The sequence below is a fragment of the Vigna umbellata genome, chromosome 5 (assembly GCF_029865625.1).
Source record: "Vigna umbellata cultivar VRB3 chromosome 5, Vumbellata_1.0, whole genome shotgun sequence".
Taxonomy (NCBI): domain Eukaryota; kingdom Viridiplantae; phylum Streptophyta; class Magnoliopsida; order Fabales; family Fabaceae; genus Vigna; species Vigna umbellata.
Genome location: NC_142169.1, coordinates 57589741 through 57611626, shown reverse-complemented (window position 1 = coordinate 57611626; position 21886 = coordinate 57589741). Strand labels below are relative to the sequence as shown.

The following is a 21886-nucleotide window of genomic DNA, read 5'->3' as shown; positions in this document are numbered from 1 at the left end:
TATTAGGAGGCAGTGTGACTTTACACTTTTCTTTATTATTAATAATAAAAAGGAATTATGGGCGCAAAGTTTGTCATAAATCCTTGGGAAGTTTACGGTTTGATTTGATTAATCCGGAACTTTTTCAATGGATTATAACTACTCTTGTTTTTACTGAAAAGAGAGTGAATCTTTCAAGGTGGAGAGAACGGTGTTTTGGAATATTGAGTCACTAATTCAGTGATCTACTTATAGAAATTTCTTTGCTTAATACGGAGACAAAACCAAAGATAATTTAAAGTCTTTCTTTTCAACAATCGGATATGTTTTTTGAAAACAAAATTGTGACAACGTTTTAAAATTAAAAACAGACAGTATTTCAAAGACAGTAATTATTGATTATAATAATCTTGTTTTAATGGAATTGAAATCGGAGTAACAGATTTTCTTAAGCTAGTCATCTTTAGTTAGAACATGGAATGAATTAAATGATGTCAGTATTTCTGTGAATTTTAGAACATTCATTACTTATGAAAGTTATTAACTAGGACTGACGAATCGACGACACAAAAGAAGTCGAAGAGAAAGTTGTAAAACAAACATAGAGAAGGAACACAAACGAATTTTTATATATAACTTACGGTCGTGATCCAGTGACAAATTGTAGTATTGGTGATGATCCACTATAAGATATACAGAAGAGAGTATGTTCGATGGGTCTAAATTGGCTAATTGATTGATTCAAGTAATTACTCTGTACAAGGACATGCAAAAGGGTAATCAAACTTTTAAGTGAATTGTTAATTTCTGCATGCATTTCCACCTAGTAAAAAAGGAAAAATGCATGAAAAATAATCCTTTATATTGTAAGTATTTTTGAGATATTAATATATGACTTTTTTTATCAGCAAAACAAATATGTAAAATTGGATATTAGGTTGTTTTAACTCATATGCAAAGCAAAATATATATACAACTATCAATGTCATATATATAATTCCTCTCCATCTCTTTCACTGAGCAAGTTAACTCAGGTTTATGTCAGTACAGAATATTGTAATACTACTTTCCTACATCATTTCATGATATTTTCTTTCATCTCTCTCTAGGATGTCCTTTGAACTATGTATTTCTTTGTCTTGTGTTTGTTTTCTTCTTGCTAAATGTCTTCTTGAATATGTTTGTTTCAAGAGGTTGCCATTCCTCATTCTGAGTGTCCTCTCCCCCTTATGCTACAGGATGTACTCGAGCAAACATATTCTGCACATATTTCTTTTTTATTTTTATCAAATTTTATCCTTCGTTTAAAAAATTTAAGGTTATTAAAATTGTATAGTGTTTCTGTAATTTTACTTGTGATGATATGAGCCTGTTTTTGCTAATTATAGTACGAAACATGAATAATTCTCAGATTCACTTATTTCGCTGAAGACTAAAATATCATAATTAATAGGTGATGTTAAATGTGGCTTTCATGATTGTCAAATGTGTACTATTGAGTGGAACACGACTTTAAGCTTAGATAAAGGACTTGATCCAATGCACATGGTTGTTTAAATGTCACATTCTGGTATGAAATTTGCTAGGAAAAACCACTGTTATTCACAAAATCAATAATACTAAAAGTGTCTCAACTAAACACAGACAAAATGATTAATTGCTCATACATATAATGGAAGGAAGAGGAGGGAAGTAATAGGATAGAGAAGAACAAAGAGAAATACCAGATAAGGCAACCATGTCTCAGCAGATAGTCCTTCAGTTTTTAACCTTTTTTTATAAGGTTGGCGAGGTTAGATGTAGGAGGTGGAATAAAATTGATCAGATGCATCATTTCTATAATAAGGGAGTCGTAAAGAAGATGTATAAAGAAATACAAAGTTAAAGTTTTAACTATTGAGCAAGTTTTTCACAGTCTGCAATAGTAAGCAATACAAGATATTATGTGAATTTAACTTTTGATATGACCTTATTACATTACATTTTATCTGTGAAAAATAATTTTTGACTCGCCTCAATTTTTACTTTTTACTCTTTTTTTTCTTAAAAAAATATAAAATTTTATATTTTTAAGACTATTTTATTCTTATACTATATGTTAAATGAACGTAAAAATACGTTATGTTATCTTGTTTATTACCAGTGTCAAATCAATGGACTATGAAAGGAGGTTGGATGACACGGCAAAATAAAAGACGTGGGACATATAATACTGTAACATAAACAGTATTTTAATTACTAAAATCTAACACATGACTTCTCAAGTTATCTGTTTATTTGAAATCAACCATTCGAAAAACTGGTCCTACAAACCTTAATTAAGATAGAAAGACATAAAATCACACAAATGTTCATTATATATACACGTAAATGAGAAAATTACATCATATAAGAGGCCAAGAATAGATGCAGATTTTACTAGACCGTGAAGCAGCTTGTAGCTCTCATACCCTAACCTAATCATTTTGACAGCTTTACGTTACATGTGCATTCGTTTGACCCACTGATAAACATCAGTTTTTTCTTATATTGGGAAACAAAACATGCACATTCTATACGATGATGTTCAACGAAGGTCCGCAATCGTTAAACGTTGACTATTATTAAACGTTGACTATTATTAAACGTTGCAAAATGCTCATGTGGACTTAAAAATTGTACTTTCAGCATTAAGAGAACATAGAGTGCATGGTTCTATGGTGTAGTGGTTAGCACTCTGGACTTTGAATCCAGCGACCTGGGTTCGACTCCCGGTAGGACCTTTTATACTTTTTTATTATTATCCAATCTTGATATTTTTAAAAATTTTAAAGATATTGAAAAAAAAAAAGTAGATGAAACGAGAGACAAATACATAAATGCCCGAGCTTGGTTGTCAAAAGTATCATTGTCTCACCCTCGTATGTTTATCTTGGTTGACATGTCTCACTCTAACTTGGTTACAAAAATATTTGTGAAAATATAGATTCTTTTCTTGCTTTAGAAATTGGAATGTGTGTGGATGGATCAAGAAAGTGAAGTCAAATAAGTTTAACCAACGATCCTGAACTTGGTTGAAATTTAAGAACTTATGGATGAGAACGACGTGTGTTGATGGATTATGCATATGGCTATGTAATTGGTTGCAATGTATGGTTTGCATATATTACTAACATTAATTAACCAAATTAAAATATTAAGTTGAAATTAACGTGTGCTGAAAAGGATGTTCTTGGTCAAGTTTGTTGTATTTATGTCAGATTATTCTTGATCGAAACTGCTATATATTCTGTATTTTATAAGACAAAGATGCTCGCACTGCAATCTTGATTATGTTGCTGGAAACAAATCAAACTTTCAAATCAAAGACATCAACATAATATATTAGGGATTAAGATGCCATCTTAGATAAGCAGTGTAGTTAATCTTAAACAATATAACTTATTTGAGTATCCTAAATGTTTCTATGACATTAAATAATAAAATTCATTAAGTCTTTTTATTATAAAACAATCAAATCATATCATAATTAATTTCGACAATTTGATAATATAGTTATTATTTATGATGAGATAATTATATTATTATTAACTACACTTATATTATATATTTTGAGATAAATATTATTTTAGTGATCATATAGGGTTATAGTTTGTGTTGATTTTATAAATACAATTAGTATTTTATAAGTATTAGTTAGTTATAACTCAGTATTATATTTATAAAGATCTAAACTCTATTACTAACTTAAGCATCAATGTTATGTGTGCCACTTATATGTGATGATGTTAGTGCTATGTGTGTCACTACCACATAACATTTTCTTGTATTCAATTTAGTTCCTATATTTGGAACCGATTCAATTTTATTTAAAATGAAACAATATTGTCCCTCTCCAAAATGAGACAAAATTAGTAATTAAACTTAATTACAACTTATATATACTTGTTAAAATAATTCTTTGGCTTTAAGAAAAAGGGAAAAACAAGCTTGAAACACCATCTTTCACAAGAATAGAAGTCCTTGAAGTCGTGCTTCTTCTATCATTCACCTAGCTCTAGTTCAAGTTGTAGTTCCTTGGATGGATCTCCATTAAGCTCCTTAGATGTGTTTCCATTAGATATTCCATCATGCATATGAATAATAAAGATAAAACATATATAAGAGTAATAAAAGATATTTTATTGCATAGAAAAAACTACAAGGAGTTTAGGTACATTACATACAACCCGAATGAAATGGAGTTTAGCTACTCCTATACATCTAGAACACGGGAGGAGATTGAAAAAGCGAAATGGATGAAGAAAGATGGATTTTTAACCCGAAAAGTGCCTCAACCTGTGTCATGTGTTTCATATGTGTTCCCTCACTAAAACTCTTTTTTCTTCAACTCTTGATATTTTAATAGTTTTTCAAAAAGTGTTTTGTTGCTGGGCGAGAATAGCCTCTCATTTAACGTGAGATAACTTATCTTACACGTTGGATTGCTCCATTTGCTGGGCCACAAGGCTTTCTCTTTAGGCGAGTGTCCATTGGTCTCACTAGGCGAGGGATTCTTGTAGCTGGGCAAGAGACTCTAAGCAACAACTCTCAATTTTTCTCCAATCTTTCATTTTTCTACAAAATAATCCATAAACAAAAAGTTATATTTATTCATCTATGAAGAATATATATAAATCATACATCTTTTCGTGGAATGAACACAAAACACAATAAAGACAAATAAGAAGTTTTAATAAGTGTGAAAAATAGATAATTATCACTCTTATCAATTTTACCATGATATGGTCAAAGTTCAAAAACAAAAACTTTTAACATCCATTTAACTGATAAATGTTTCCATCGGTAATAATATATAATTCTAAATTAGCACAAATTTTATCAACAACTTTTAATGATGAATTTATTATTAGTTGTTATTCTTTGATAATAATAAAAATTTAAATTTATTAACAATATTTGTTGACAAATTGATTACTAACTAGATGTTTTCATTAGTAATTAAAATTTCTTGTAGTAAAGAGCTTCTCTTCTCTTCAACAAATTGTTTTAGTTAACAGGTTTAGATACATTATGTAAAAGACATGAAAGACAAAAATTGTCTTAGATAAGAATTTTATTGTAGGTTTTTGAGACATAGTGACACTAGTAAAAAAATGGCGTTTTTAACTCGTACATTACGTCTCGGTTTTTATGGAACCAAAGCATATCAAAACGCGGTGACAGTCTCGTAATTTTAAAAGCACTATATGCCTCGGTTGTTAAGCAACCGGTGTCTAAAGAAAATACTGCCTCGGTTGCCAGGATGAACCAAGGCATAAACTTCACGTAGCAAAGATACTATCTCGGTTGGCAGATGGACCCGAGGCCTATTGGGCTTGGACTGTTGGGGCTTAAATCCAGAAAAACCTAGTCTGGGTAGCAAAAACTTTTCCCCCAAAACCTAGCACCTCTCCTTTTCTCCTCCTCTTCTCCTCCTTTTCTCCTGCGATGTGCGACGACAGTGGACACGGCGAGGCAGCAACGGCGGTGGACGCAACGAGGACGCAGTGGCGAGGACGCATCGGCGAGGACGCGTTGGTGAGGACGCAGCGACGAGAACGCGGCGACGGCGGCGAGGACGCGACGGTGGCAAGAATTCCTCGATCTCCCTCACCATCTCCGTTTTCTCTCCTACCGTCTTGCCAGGAAGAAAAGAACTCGTCCATGCTTTACTTTACTTTCACCCTTTTACTTCTTCCTTCTATATCTTCTTCAACTACATTTTATTTTTTATTTTCTTAATACGTTTGCTCTTTCCAAATTTGCTTCCTTTGGATATTAACCTTAAATTCTTGCAAGAAACACGCTTTTCTTGCAGCAATAATGGAAAAGAACAGGAAACTCAGCCGATTGTTGGATCTTTGTATAGCTTCGCGCCTTGTGGCGATTTTTTTATTGTTTCAAAGTTTGGGTTTGTGTTGTTCTTTGAATGAAGAAGGTACTTCACTAGTGGTGGGATTTTTGGGTTTGAGGAATTTGGATGATGCTGAAACGTGGTTTTTGTGTGCAGGTAATGCAGGTACTTCCATGTAATTTTTCTTACCTGGTTTCATTTCCTATCTCGGTTCCTTTCCTTCATTAATTCTATTTTGGCCTTTGATCGAATAATTGGAGGGTGAATATCAAATGTTTGTATTTGAATGCAATGAAAGAATTCTAGAGATTTATGACTGGCTAAAGAAGAAGAAATAAAAAAAGGACCCTACTGCCTCGGTTCAAGCTCCAACCGAGGCAGTAGAGGGGAGAAATGACTTCGGTTCATCAGGAACCAAGGTATAATCCTACCATTTTATGCTTCGATTCTGAATCGAGGCATAAAGTCTACCACCTTTTACCTCGCCTGAATATGCCTCGGTTCAAGAACCGGTGCCTATCAGCGAAAATAACCGTTGTCGTTTCTCCTGAGTGCACTAGTGTGATTAGGTTTGATTTTACATTTGCTCTCTTATAATGTGAACATATTTGTAATTTTATATATATATATATATATATTAATCCCTCTCTTCTCACTTCAATAAAGGGCATTTTGGTATTTTATTAAAGTTAATTAAAATATCATAAAAGAGGAAAAAAGATGTGACTACGGTTGACAGGTTAAATTTCTGAAAAGAGAGAAAGAAAGGTTACGTTCTCTGGAAAAGAAAAGATACTGTGACATCCCTCAGAATTTCTATATCATCAAGAAAGCATTAAAGAGAAGTAAGAGAAGGGAGAACGTTTGACAGGAAGAAACTATACAATGGATCCAGGTAAGTTCTTTTCTACTGTGTATGAAAGAATAGTGAGTATCATAAAAATTCAAGATCCTCTGTGTGTTTTTCATTCAATTGAAAATTAAAGAATTGCTTAATATATATATATATATATATATATATATATATATATATATATATATATAAGTTTGGTATTAAAAGTCAACAATAATTAATCTCTCACTTTACATATTACACTATATCTCCACCAAAATATATTAAAAAAATAAAACATGAAAATAATTGCTCATACATTTACCTTTTTTCTATTAATGACTTTAAATATATATACTATTTTAAAAACATCCCAAATAAGAAAATTAAGTTATATATTTCCAAAAATGTAAACTAAGAAATAACTTTTTACAATTAATTTACTAGCTTTTTTTTATCCCAATAAGAAAATGCATATATAATTAAAAGAAAAGTCCCAAAAGAAGAAAATGTTTTGTTCATACAAAATATTTAAAATTTTAAATGATAAAGCATCTCATAAAAGAATTAAAATATTTGTAATATTTATATTATATCAAGTTTTAGAGTAATAAGTTTATAAAATTAAAACAAAAAAGAAATTTCTAACATTATCAATATGTGTCCATTTTATCTACAGATGCAGCTTAAATATATAGGCTAAACTGTCCAAATGTCTAAACCTAAAAAAAAATTAATGAAAACTTATATAATGCGTATTATAATAATATAAAATGAAATAAGTAATATCATGTTACCAAACTTTTAAATAATGAATGCTACTTAGTCCGAGAAATCACTCAACAAGGTGCATTTCAGTTTGTAAGAGGGCAAAGAGCCTTACAATTTATTCCACATTACATTACAGTAGCAATTGAACTAAACAAACCAGATTACAATTTTCCAATGCCCCAGAAATCACTTAATCCCTTGTATTTAATTCACTCTCCTGCAATTCTTCCTAATCTCTCCTCGTGACCCAGTTAAGGGTTTGATATCTCCCATCTTGATCATTGCTGTGACAAAGTCAGAATCAAAGACATTGTTATTCTGACTGTAAGTTCTGACCAGCGAATCAGTGGATCCACCATTGAAAAGCACCTGATCAGAATTCAGGAGTCCCTTTTTGTTCAGCAGGTTCTTGAAGTAGTTGTTGTCAAAATGCTTCGGAGTTCTCAAGTCTAGAACTGCTAGATTATTGTCTCCTGTGCCATTAGTTCTAGGACACTTTCTCTGCCTCAGCAGTGCAAATTTTCTGTCAATGTTAGTTCCATTGTATATGTGATCTCTAAAACTAGTACATCTTGCTTTTCCGATCGTGTGAGCTCCTGTAAAAATACATTTTACACATAAAAATATTTTACTTAAAATTTAAAAAATATTTAATTCTATAAAGTTTTTAGTCATTCAAAGATAATGAATGATTCTCAGTAGGTTACATGTCCCTTTCTTAATGCTTAATCGTGTCATTATGTGCATGACATGACTTTTAAATTACAGGGAAAAAAATACTTGACCTCCAATAGATGTAGTTGTTTAAATGTCACATCCTGAAATGAATTGTATCAGGAGAACGTGTCTCTCCAAAAGGAGACAAGAGTGGATAAATCTAACATAATAGAGCAAGGAAAAATACCAGATAAGGCAACCATGTCTTTAGTAGAGAGTCCTTGAGCTTGAAACGTGTTAATAAGGTTGGTCAGATTAGAGGTAGGAGGTGGAATAACACCAGTGTTAGCAGCAGTGAAATTTGCTGTTCTAGAATCCCTTCTTCCAACCTTCACTTTCCAAAATGGTCCTCCGAGCTGCACCAACAAATCACACTCTAAGATAGTTATAGTAAAAGTACATGAAGATATATATGTATATATGGTTGAACAACAGTGTAAAATAATGCAGTGTTTATGAACTCACAAGGACGACAGAATCACGGGAAGCAATGGCCAAGATATCAGCACAGGAGACAACACCAGGGCACAGTTTCTCCACCCTAGACTTGATGGCATCAATTACTTCAAAACCTCTCACTGAATTGTTGTTAGCAGCTGCAGTTTTCTCTCCCAAGAACGATGCAGTGTCATCAAGCAGTAATGACCCATCACAACCCTGTTTGTTTCCAACAACACCACCAACCAATAAAAGATAGCCTTTTGGATGAATCTAAATGACAAGTTTTGATTTGAATGTTATGTTTGAACATGCAATTATAGCATGTCACACTTCCTTTTTATTTCGTAGTGTCAAAATCAACCTACTGTACTGGGTGATTTAATGCCACTGATGAAAACAAAAAGAAGTGGGACATATCTTCGATGGTTTAAATCATCATCAAAATAATTTTCATTTTTTCTTACAGGAGTAATGGTATAACTATATATATAAGAAAAGATGCACCATTTTATTACAGAAAGCGACACATGGCCAGTGACTCGATATATAAAAAGAGATAAGAAGATCAGATGAAAAAAAGTTGAGTCATTTATTTACATGAAGTAGTTTCCTTTGTTGAAAAACGAAACACATTAACTATATGTACTTGGCATGTGAGATGAAAACGAAAATGAAGTTTTGAAAAGTGATGTATATGAGCTACATGTAGACGAATAATAGAGATAAAATGAACAGAAAACACAAAGGGTAGCAGAAGATTACATTAACAAAGCAATCATGGAAGAAGAGGCGAAGAATCGATGCTCCAATGCGAGGTTCTTTTGCCACAGCAGATTTAACGACAGATTTGACTGTGTTGAAAACATTGGGACATCTCTTAGAATAGAAGTTGTTTGAGAGGTTAGCCGAAGAAGTTCCTGCAGTAAGAAGCAGTAATAAGACAGCTAATGCAACAATGTTAGCTAATGAAGAGAAAGAGGAAGCCATGTTTTTGTGTGATGATTAGAATGAGAAACTGTGGATGTGATATCTCCAATATATAGAGATGATGAAAGTGGTAGTTCATACTCCCAACTAAGCATTTTAAAAGCTTTACGTGAAAATGTGGATTGATTTGACCTACTGATAAAGATTAGATTCATTTATTTATTTTAAATAAGATGATGAAATGAAGCTGATTTGAATCAGGGGTGTCCCGTGTCCATGCTTTTTATTTTTCTACGTTGTAGGGTCTGCATTTGCTACAAAGGAGCCAACGTTGACTATTCAAAGGTTCTAATGCAAAAAACCCCGTGCTATTCATTTATAGATATACTAACAATATTTTTTTTATTTTAATAAAAATATTAATGATATTTTAACTTAAAGTTTATTAAAATAATATCATTATGATGAATTATTATAATTAAGATATTTTTATTTTACAATTCAAAGTTCTACCATCTATATGTCTCGTTGTCTTAAGAAGATTAGATCTTGTTTTTAACATTCACTAAAGAGCAAAATAGAGCTTAGATGTCGTATCTATATAACAATTACCCCTTCTTTCATATATCCACCACATTGCTAACATATAAATTTGTTAAAAAATTTACTTTTAACAATACTAATATATTAAGTTATCTTTACATAAAAGAAATGCAAATACCATTAAAGAAATTAATGTCGATGGAAAAACAATTCTAATAGCTTTTCTGGTGAAGGTTGAATCTCGTGTCGATATTATTATGAGTTAGTTAAAAGGTTTAAATCTCCATTTATGTTTGAGATTTGAGAGATTAAATATTACATATATTTTCCTTCTCGATATATATACAATTTTGTTTTAGACAAATATACACTACAAAGCTATGTTTAGTTTTAAAAAAAAAAGTAATTAAAAAATTAAGTGAAAAATGAGACGCTTTTTAATTATTTAGTTCGTGCATAAAAAAATTAAATGTGAAATTTCTATATATATATATATATATATAGGGGTTTGCTAACGCGTACGCCTGTTTTTCAGTTGGTACATTTTAGCAATGTGTACCGGATTTTAGTAGACAAAAATATCCTTATATATTATGGATTCCAAGTTTTAAAGTTAAGGGTATTTTAATAATTTTCATTCTCAAAACTTAAAAATAAAAAAAAAGAAACCCCCAAACCCTTACTCACCTCTCTCATTCCTCTCAATCCTTACTCTTTCATCTCTCTCACTCTAACCTTTTCTCTGTCATCCCTACTGTAGCCCCAATTGAAAAAAATCAGAAACACATGCCTTTAAAAAATTTTCTTTGTAAAGAGTTGAGTCATTGACATATTCACCTTCATTCATTCAAGATCTCTTCAATTTCATCATTTTCACTAACCTCTCTAATTTCATCATCTCTATTTGTTGAATCATCATCTCTAAAAAAACCCTCCAGCCCAATTACCAATTCTTTCGTATGTCATTATGCTTGTGAAAATTAGATAAAATTATATACGACAAAAATTATAAAATGAAAACTCATTATAAAGTCATTTTTTGTAAGAAATTGTTTAACAACTGAGTGTTTCTGATTTTTTTCCAGGCCAATTACTAATTCCTTTGATGTCATTATACTTGTGAAAATTAGATAAGACAAAAATTATAAAATAAAAACTCATTATAAAATCATGTTTTGTAAGAAATTGTTTAACAGCGAGTATTTCTGATTTTTTCCAGGTCAATTACCAATTCCTTTATACTTGTGAAAATTGGATAAAATTAGATAAGACAAAAATTATAAGATGAAAACTCATTATAAAATCATTTTTTTTGTAAGATTGTTTAACAGCAAGTGTTTCTAATTTTTTCAATTAGGGCTACAGTGGGCATGACAGAGAAAAGATTGGAGTGAGAAAGAGGAAAGAGAAAGGGTTGAGGAATGAGAGAGGTGAGTAAGGGTTTGGGAGTAGGGATGACAGAGAAAAGATTAGAGTGAGAAAGAGGAAAGAGAAAGGGTTGAGTGGAATGAGAGAGGTGAGTAAGGGTTTGGGGGTTTCTTTTTTTTAGTTTTGAGAATGAAAATTATTAAAATACCCTTAACATTAAAACTTAGAATCCATGATATATAAGGATATTTTTGTCTACTAAAACCCGGTACACATTGCTAAGATGTACCAACTGAAAAACAGGCGTACGCGCGTTAGCAAACCCCATATATATATATATATATATATATATATATATATATATATATATATATATATATATATATATATATATATATATATATATATATATATATATTTTAATTATTAAAATAAAATTTCGGTTTTGCCCAAAATCTGAGGGGTACTACTTGCACAGAATTTTGTTCATTCTTTATATATATATATATATATATAAATGCAATTTCCATTAAAGAAAAGAGTTCAATTTCATATTTTGGTTTCCTCTTCATCTGTATGCTTAGTTAGAGAAGAGAATAGAGAGAAATGAATAAGTGAAAGAGAAAAGATAATAGGACATAAATATGGGAGGATTAAATACGTTTTTAATTTTACGAAATATAAATTTATTTTTATTTTAAAATTTTAATATATTTTGTTCTTTAAACATATAAACTAAATTTAATGACATTAATTTTTTAAAATACATTAAATAGTGTTTAAGTTGAGTTGGATGCCAAAAGGATACAAAATATTTAAATGTCATCTAAAACAGATTTGACACATTAAAAGAAAATTAATACATTTAAATTTGAAAATTAAAATATATAAAAAAATGTGAGTGGAATTAATAGGTAGAGACTTTTTCCTATTAAAAAAGATATACTTTTTAGATACCTATTACCTACCTTTTCCTTCGCTTTTATTCATCTACCTACTCTGTCATATCAAATATTTTACTTTTTACTTCAAACTTTACGATAAAAGTAAGAGACGAAATCTTAATTGCTCACCTTTCTCCTCTCACTTATTTCACCTGAAGCAAGGAATCATCTAAGTTAATACAATATTAATTGATAGTGTCAGAAAATATTAACATAATAAATTTATTTCGTAATATCTTAGTAATAACTAATAAAATAAAATTTGACTTTATAGTACTAGGTTGGATATTGCTACAAAATAGAATGTCAAAACTTAGTATTAAGTCTCATTTGGATTAATGGGGTTGAGCTTTTTTAAAGCACATAAAAGGGTTAATTTTGAATAATGTGATTAACTAAAGTTTTAATTTTTGTTACAATATAGGAGAGTTTTTCATATTTAGTAGTCGTGTTCGTAATAAAATGTTTCAAAATAAAGATACGAAAAATATATGAAAATAAAAATCTAATTTGAAGCTTATTAAAGAAAAGGGAAATTATTAAGTTCGAAGTGGTGGAGTGGATAATCACGCATATACTCTTCCAGCGTCACAAGGTAAAAATAAAACCCTAGTTAGATTAGGTGGATAAAAAGGTATTAAAAAAAGCCTAACATTACCAACTTTTTATATGTGAATTAAGTAGTTTATGTCATTTTTTTTTTAAATTTGGTTCTTAATATATGATATAAGGTGACAAAAAAGTTAGATCATTAGATCTATTATACTAATTATCATTGTATCATGTTGACAAGAGTTATCATTATATTTAAAATTGTTAGATATTGGTTGATTTAATATGGGTTGTGTTAAAAATGGTCAATTTAATTTGATTTATTTTATAATGAAAAAGAAATTTCCTAATCTAATTTAGATTTATTACGTGTTAGTAAATTAGGTGAGTTACTCAATTAAGTTATTTTATTTTTTTATTGTTTTTCAAACATTTACAACTATATAATCAAAATGTTTAAATATTTTAGCATTACTATTATAAAGATAATAAGTAAAAAATAAACTGCCAACTTATATAATTACAAACAAAATTGAACATAAAAACTATTTGAACATTATTGAACAATATTTTAATTAATAAATCAAATTATCAATCAATATAATTAGAAGATTATATAATAAATAATTACAATAAAAAATAAATAAAAAATTTATTTTTGATAGATTATGATTCAATTCATCTTCTACTAAACTTAAATTTATTTAACACGAAAAATAAATTAGTCAAACTTAATTTAAATCACATTTAAAAATCTATATAATTTCAATTTAACTCAACCCAAACCTGCTATATGTTAAATTCACTCCTAAATTTGAACTCAATTTAACACAAGTAAATATATTACTATTCTATGTATAATATTATGTTTTTCATATATATGCTACCTCATGCGAAAGAGAGAGGTTTGGAATAATATACAACATAAAAGGAGGTGGTTGTTATCACTTTTGCTTAGACTTCTTTTTGAAGTTGAAAATATTAGTGTTTAATTATCTAATGAACTCAAAGTACAGCAAAAAGTATTGATTCTCTGAAGATAACTTTCATTTGAAGAAAAGGCCATTTCTCTCACTGGATGTTCATTTAACTTTAAATCTACCAATAAATTATTAAAGCCTTCGTGAGTCGAAAAAATCTAACCCACTATTGATTAACAAGTTAAACGAGTTGACTCATTAGCTTACTTAAGTTTTATTATAAATAAAATAAAATTATAATTTTTTAATTCAAATCTAAATAAATTTTATTCTAAAAAGCATAATAAAAAAAACAAACACAAAAGACGAACAAATAAAGTTTTTAACATTATAATTTTTGTATTACTTGTCCATTTATAATATTAGAGTTTTGAATAGATAAATCTATAATTTTTTTCTCTCTTGAAACATCTTTTTTTTATTCCTATGTACAATATAATAAAAAAAAATGATAACTAATAATATTGAAACACAAAATAATAAATAATTAAGTTAAATTAGATGAGTTGGTGAGCCAGGGTTGGTGAGCCGAGGTTGGTTCACCACGGGTTCAACCCGAATGAGCCGGATTGAAAACTAACCCACATAAAAAAATTACATTTTTTCAAACCAAACTCGACTCGAATATGTGGTGAGCCGAGTTGGTCCACGAATTACAATCCATTTTAACGGCACTATAAATAAGTTTGATTATTATGTAACGGGTAGGATAAGAGTATTTTTTTTATTTGAGTAATATTTTTATAATATATATATATATATATATATATATATATATATATATATATATATATATATATATATATATATATATATATATATACTGGAAAGATTATACTGAATACTGTTAGCCAATTTTAATTATAAAAAATATCAGTTTTTATATTTTGTAACAAAATATCTATTTATCATCAAATATAATGACTTGAACGTTTGATGAAAAGTCCATGTGAGTATAGATGGAAACACCTTTTGTTAGAGCTTAAAGTTGTTGTTCTTAAATCAGCAGGTAACGGACCAACCAAGCTAAGCTCAAAATCTCAAATATCTAAAAATTTAAATGAACTTTTCCTCTCATACATAGACTTTATTTAAATTACCATATAGATTTTATTTAAATGAAAACTTTCTATGTATAAAAAAATAGATAACAGGCTGTTTTTATGTTCTGTCAATTTATAATCATAAATTAGAACTTGATTGTAGCTGTGAACACCCAATTTCGTCCGGGTAAGTAAATATTTAAAAATAATAAAAAAATAGGATAATAATAATTAATGGTGGGTAAAAAGGGACAAAATAATGACTTTACTACAATATTTTTGAAATGTTAGTTTAATATGGTAAAAATTTGAATTAATATTATGCTAATAATCATGAACAATAAATTAAAATAGTATATTAACATAATTTGTTGCATCAGTTGCTTTTAAAGAGGAAATTATGATTTTCTGACAATAATGATAATCATTGTTTTTAATATTATTTAATTTGTTTTCTAGCAACCATGGCAATTATTTCTCTATTTTGTTTTATTGTCAATTAATTCACAATTAAGGCAAGATTTCCATAATATTGCAATGTGTATATAAATATGCACTCTGCCATAGAGAAAGGAAAGGAGAAGAAAAAATAGAGGAGAAAAATATTTTGAAATAATAGACATAGCAAGAGTATTGAAGAATATAGAGAAAAGTAAGTTCTCAGGTTAGAGGAACTCTTCCAAAAGAGATTACCAAGGGAAAACTAGGAGAATCCTTAAAGCTAAAAAGGTATGTCGTCTCTGCACCATTCTGTTTTCTCTTTTTATTTGTACTCTGAAGTCTTTTTTTAAAAGGTACGTTTTTTCCTATACACAAATAATATTTTTTTAAAATCATAATTTTTATATAAGTATGTGTTGGCCTATAGTCGGTTTCTTTCTTTTTCCCACCATTTTTAAATAAATAAAAAATATTCAAAACCAAAAAAGATGTCAATCTTGTTTAAACCAAATCTTTTTTTCGTGTCTACTTTTCAAAAATCCAAATCAATCTATAATATTTTTTTAAACAAACTCACAAACCTTTTCTACATAAAGAACTACGTGATCCTTGATTGTCCATTAAATGGATGTACGTAGGACCAAGGTCAATCTTGTCGGGTTCATAAAACAAAAAAATATTTTTTTGTTTCTTAATAGTTTTTTTATTTTATCTTATTTTATTTTATTATTTTGTTTAGGGAAAATTAACATTTTACAAAACCACGTCAACTTTATATATTTAATTAAAGGTACTGCCTTTGGGCAGGCGCGATAGGGTGCTAACACCTTCCTTACGCGTAACCGATTCCCGAACCTGAAAATCTCTTTTCGTAGACCATGTCTTATTTTTTGGTTTTCCATAGTTTTTTCCATAATAAATTATGGTGGCGACTCCACGAATCTTTTTCTCAAACCCGTTTGTTTTTCGGGTCGCTGTCCCGTCGCGATCTCGGTTGCGACAGTAGGAATGACCTACTTTATGGATAGGCATACCGATGAAGTTTATACCACTAATTAGTTTAATCTTTAGATATTTTCCCAAAATAATACTTTTTACATAAACATTTCTTAAATAGATATTTGAAATATTATTTCTCCAAATGAATAAGTTTAGGGTTAAATATGTTTTTAGTCCCTTAAGTATCAGACGATTTTGTTTTTAGTCCCTACTCAGAACTTTGATGGTTTTTAGTTCTTATTGTTTTGAAACTCTGACTATTAGTCCTTAAAATTGGACGGTGTTAAGTTTTAGTGGATGTGGCAAACGACGATGCCACGTGATCACTGATATGCTCTCTTCACTCTCTGCCACGTTGGATGTTTAAGTGTTGAACTAAGATTAAGTCAGTTAATTACGTTGTTGATTGAAATAAGATATAGGGTTCACAATTTGTCAAAGTAAATTTTTGAATTGGGGGGAAAAGTAGTTTTACTCGAAGCATTATAGTTGAAACCTTTCACAGGAAGCATTGTATCTTGGTGGTCCTTGCGGTGGTCCTTGCGGTGGTGGTTGCGGTGGTTGTTCCTATGGTCGTGAAAGACAAGCGTAAAGGTAAGCTAAGCTATTATTTTTCTGTTTCGGTTATGGTTGTTCCAATTTGTGCGTAAAGCGTTGATGTGTGAATGTAGGTCTAGAAATGGTTTTCGACATTTGTTTGCATCACATGGGGAAGTTTGTTAGTAATAAGGGGCTACAGTATGTTGGATGAGAGATCTTGATCCGGATCGTTGGTCGTATTTTGAAGCAGTTGTTTCAGGTATCACACGACTACCATTTAAAAAATTTAAATAATTAATCTTTTTGTAATAAACTTTTATAATTACAGTTGCATGTGTTTGTGGCGGTTCAAGAAAGTGGAAAAGTTTGAAGAAAAATGCTTAATAAAAACTAGGGTAGTGTTAAAATTAGTACAATTCAATTTAAAATTAGTATAGTTAGTAGTTCAGTTTAGTTTATATTGTAGTTTAGTACAATTTAATATAGTTCAGTTCAGTCCAGTTTAATAAAACAAAAAACAGTTCAGTTCCGTTTGTTTGAACTGTTTTACAGTTCAGTTTAGACAAATAAGTTTTTAGTTCAGTACAGATTTTAGTAATGCATTGCAGTTTAGTTCTATTTGTTCACCCTTAACTATAACTATGTTGCCATTCTCTACTACGCTCACTCTTTATGAGGAAGAAGAGAGAGAGAGAGTAAAACATTAAGTTTACTTTATAAAACAAGTCATATGTTATGAGAAGCTGATTTTAAATATCTTGGTCTTAGAAATTTTGATTTCAAAAGGTGTTTCGGTGGGGATTTGTGTAGGGTTGAGAGATGTACCTTTCTGACGTAATCTTCCTATCCTTTGAGGCCTAAATCACTTATACCTTTCAATTGCACTCTTAATACCGCTCGATTGCACTCTTGACGGGAGAGGTATTTGCAAAAGGCACTCTAACGCTCAAGTTATGAGTGGTTCAGTGAATTGTTTATTACAATTGAGTATTTGAGTTCTGATCGAACGTACCTGACTTTTGGCCCTGTCATTATATTTATAAGTGTTTCATAGATCAAATAAAAACAAATTCACCTTGAGATTTAGTTAGTTACTTATAAACGGTTTATCAATATCTCTAATAAGATATTTTTGATTATTTTATCGTCTGCTGGACTATTGGCCAAATAATAACTTAAACGCTGGTCCAATTATGGTCCAACATTGTTGATGTAGTGGATGGACCGAACGGTCATAGATGTTAACTGTTTAGTAGGTATTATATACAATACAGAAGGCTTGTTCTAAAAAATTCATTATTTGTTTTGAAAATCTTATTTTAAAACTTTCATTTAGAAAATTTTATTTCAGAAATCATATTTCAGAAAAATTTCAGAATAGGTAATCCAGAAGTCACTGTTACAAAGGGTAAAATGATCTTTTCAAAACTTATAGGATACAATTAGGAATTATGGAGGTGCAGAAGCAAAAGCGAAGTAAGGCCATACTTAGGCTTTGAATAGATACTTTGATGTACAGCCTAAAATGTACATATCTTTAACTAATATAATAAAACATAAATTGTCATGATTTTGTCTTACGATTAATGTGATCGAACTATAGTCATTATGCAATTCCTTATAAAAGAAACTCCAATAAGATAATTTTTTTATATATTTACTAAAAAAAACTATTCTAGATAAAACTATGAAAGACGAGTTAGAAAAAAAAAAACAAAAAAGAGCAAAACAATATTTAAAATTGAATCATAAATAAATTACTTTAAACTCTCCAAAGCAGTTACCCTATAACTCAAGTTGTACCTTCTTCCAAGCTGCAGTAATTCATCAAATTTTTGCTGGATGATTTATGAGATTATAATAAAAGGGTCATTCTTTGATGTTAAAATATATTTCCACAATGATATGTAAATAATGACATATTAATGAATAAACATTAAATTAAAATTAACTTACTACTTTTTTTTTCTTCTCATCAAGTCGAGTGTAATAACATAATATCACCTCATTGGTGTAAATTACGCTCACAAGCATTTTGTTATGTTTAAATTTAAGCCTTTTAATTACAAATTGTATAATATTCATATTTTAAGTAATGAAAACACATTGATTATAAAATCAGCATTAGTGTAAATTGATGTTAATTTAAATAAATGTTAAAAAATTATATAAATGTTAATTAAAATGACACTAATTTAAACTATTCAAATTAAATAAAATTATTATTGACTCAGTCAATACTAAATTAATAAATATTTAAAATAAATGGAATAATTATAAAAAGAAAATTAATTTTAGTTACTCGACACTTACTTTAATAAATATTATAATAGATATATTAATGCATATACTAACTTTAATAAATGTTATGATAAATCATATTAACTATAGTTAAGTTAATAATAATTTAAACAAATATTAAAAATAAATCACATTAACATCAACTAAAGCCGTATTTACTTTAAAATATAATAATGAAAACACAATTTGTGTTTACTTTTTTTATGATCATAAATATTAATAAAATTATTATTATTATTATTATTATTATTATTGTTATTATAATTATGACATTAAATATAAATAATTTTTATAATTTTATTGTAAATAATTATTTATCTTATAGGTAGTTTTATAATTAAAAAAATGGTTAAATTTTAAAAAAATGATCAAATTAAAAAAAAATTAAATTCAAGACATACAATCAAACAAATAATTACTTTAATTTAAAAAACTTGTATTTAAAAGGTAAATTTGAAAAATAAATGAGAATAAATAAAAAAAGAATCTCTTTGTATATAGATATAGACAAATATTAAAATTAAATACAAGTTGGTATTAATGATAATATAATTATTATTGTTTATTCTAACATCGAACTAGAGTGTATAGAGCCAACTCTGTAACACCTCTATTTATTTCAATCATATAAACAATAGTATTGGTTTGCACCAAATTTCTAATATTCTTATAATGATGGAAAGTATAGGCTCCACGATCATTATATAAATGAAAAGAAAAAGGGAGACTTGGTGGTGGCTGAAATTATGACACAATCACAATTAACATTAATTAAGTTAGATAATTTTATTTAATTTAAATTAATTTTAAAAAATATACTAATTAGTTTAAGTCAAGGTCAACCTTTTCCATAAAACTAAGAAAATATACAGGCTGATTTAAAAAATTTGGAAAGAATATAAAAAAAAAATTTAACTTTTTTTATCATTACTAAAATACTAACAACTAAGATTTACGAAAAAAAATAAATACTAAAAAATATTAAAACTTCATTCTTTTTTAATATTAATTCTCAGCTTCATTTAGTAGCAATTGAATTTCGTAATAATATTAAAACTTCTCATTTTGGTAAACTTTAGATCTTTCAACGTTGACTTTGGACTTCTAAGAGTTGTTTAACCGTTTGCTATTTACTATTTCAAAATAGACCTAAAATTTTCTTCAATTGCTTAGATTTATTCAATGAGTTGACATTGCAATGTCAAAAATAATAATGCAGACATTTCCTATGGCTCATAAAGCTCATAATTGCCTACAACTAAATAATTCGTTACTACAGGTGCAAAAATAAGGAAAAAAATGATTTTGACTTTTTTATAAAATAAAATTAATTTATATTAAAGTTAAAATTTAAAAAACTATAAAAGTATATGAAAGAATTGGTACGAATGATGATATTTTAATTCATAGGATAAATAATTTGAACTTTTTTTTTCTCCTTTAAATTTTTTATGAAAAAAATCTCATCCAAATACACTATATATATATATATATATATATATATATGTATATATATATATATATATATATATATATATATATATATATATATATATATAATAAAGTCATTTTAGTTACTACTCCAATTGTCTCATGTCTTACTCGTCTAAATTTCAACACTTTCTTTCTCTCTCTCTCACTATAGAATGAAAACGGCATTTATACTTTTTTGTGTTGTTTAAGAACTTGTTGATCGTTTTCAGAAGCTAGGTATAAACTTTTTTCTTTGCAATGATGATACCAAATTGATTAATATATTAGATATATGTACAGTTAAATAAAGAAATTAACTCAAAATTTCTTTCGCAACTTAAAAAATATTTCCCTTATTCAGAGAAAAAAAAATTAGTAAAAAAGAATCACCATTAAGAAAATAATACAATCACCATTAATAATATATATCCAAATTAGAGTACACAATGGTAGTCTCAAATAAAAAAGAAGATTTCAAAATGTTATATTATCTAGAAATTTTATATTGATATAAAGAGTTTTTTTTTTATTGATTATAACTGTTTTTTTCACCATCTTTCATATGCCATTAATCCACTAATAATATCAAAACATAATTTTGATAAGGATAGCTTTCAATTGAAACAAAAGTTCAAATAAGAAGATGTATACCTTATCTTATTTTAAAGAGTTTTGAACATTTGTATGTATATAATATTTTTAGTTGAGATACTTACATTTCCATCTTCGTTGAGTAAATATTAAACGTGATAAATAAAGTTCAACTCCTCTAAGAGACTAAAGAAGTGCTATTGAAATTGCCTTTTTTAAAATTTAAAAGAGAATCCAAAATTAGAAGACACTAAATTCATTTTTTGTATAAAAATCTTTTGAACAATGTTTTTTTATGTAGAATCCAAGTCATTAACTTGCAACCTTATGCCATTAAAAAGACTTTTTGATTGATCAATGTTTCTTAGAAACATAATTGACACACGTTCTTTCAACTTTAATTGATGATTTAGTATGTTTAAATATTTTATTTTATTCAAAAATTCTGATATAAATCATTATGGTTGAAGTTCTTGAATTTCGTATGATTGACAAAATGCGTCTAAATTTAAGTATATGATTTCTTCACTATTTATGAAGGATAATATGAAGTCGTTCAATTGCTTTAC

The 21886-nt window shown here is 28.4% G+C and overlaps 1 protein-coding gene and 1 non-coding gene across 2 annotated transcripts; one reads left to right on the top strand and one right to left on the bottom strand.

Annotated features, from left to right (window-relative positions):
* The first annotated feature begins 2669 nt into the window (after positions 1–2669).
* Positions 2670–2741, top strand: TRNAQ-UUG (transfer RNA glutamine (anticodon UUG)). The gene has a single exon. It is a non-coding gene; the product is annotated as a tRNA-Gln (tRNA).
* Positions 2742–7512: 4771 nt separating this feature from the next.
* LOC124835095 (peroxidase 4-like) lies at positions 7513–9634 on the bottom strand. The gene is made up of 4 exons (XM_047309972.2): positions 9378–9634; positions 8640–8831; positions 8362–8530; positions 7513–8053 (listed from the first exon to the last, which is right to left on the bottom strand). Exons 1-4 carry the CDS (start codon positions 9600–9602, stop codon positions 7662–7664), a joined length of 978 nt encoding a protein of 325 aa, XP_047165928.1. The 5' UTR covers positions 9603–9634; the 3' UTR covers positions 7513–7661.
* Positions 9635–21886: the final 12252 nt, after the last annotated feature.

Excerpts from the sequence above, each read along its gene's own strand:
- LOC124835095 (XM_047309972.2), bottom strand. The coding sequence starts at position 9,602 with ATGGCTTCCTCTTTCTCTTCATTAGCTAACATTGTTGCATTAGCTGTC. Across the intron at positions 8,832-9,377 it reads TCCATGATTGCTTTGTTAAT|GGTTGTGATGGGTCATTACT; the intron begins GTAATCTTCTGC and ends GGAAACAAACAG. Across the intron at positions 8,531-8,639 it reads CCCGTGATTCTGTCGTCCTT|CTCGGAGGACCATTTTGGAA; the intron begins GTGAGTTCATAA and ends TTGTTGGTGCAG.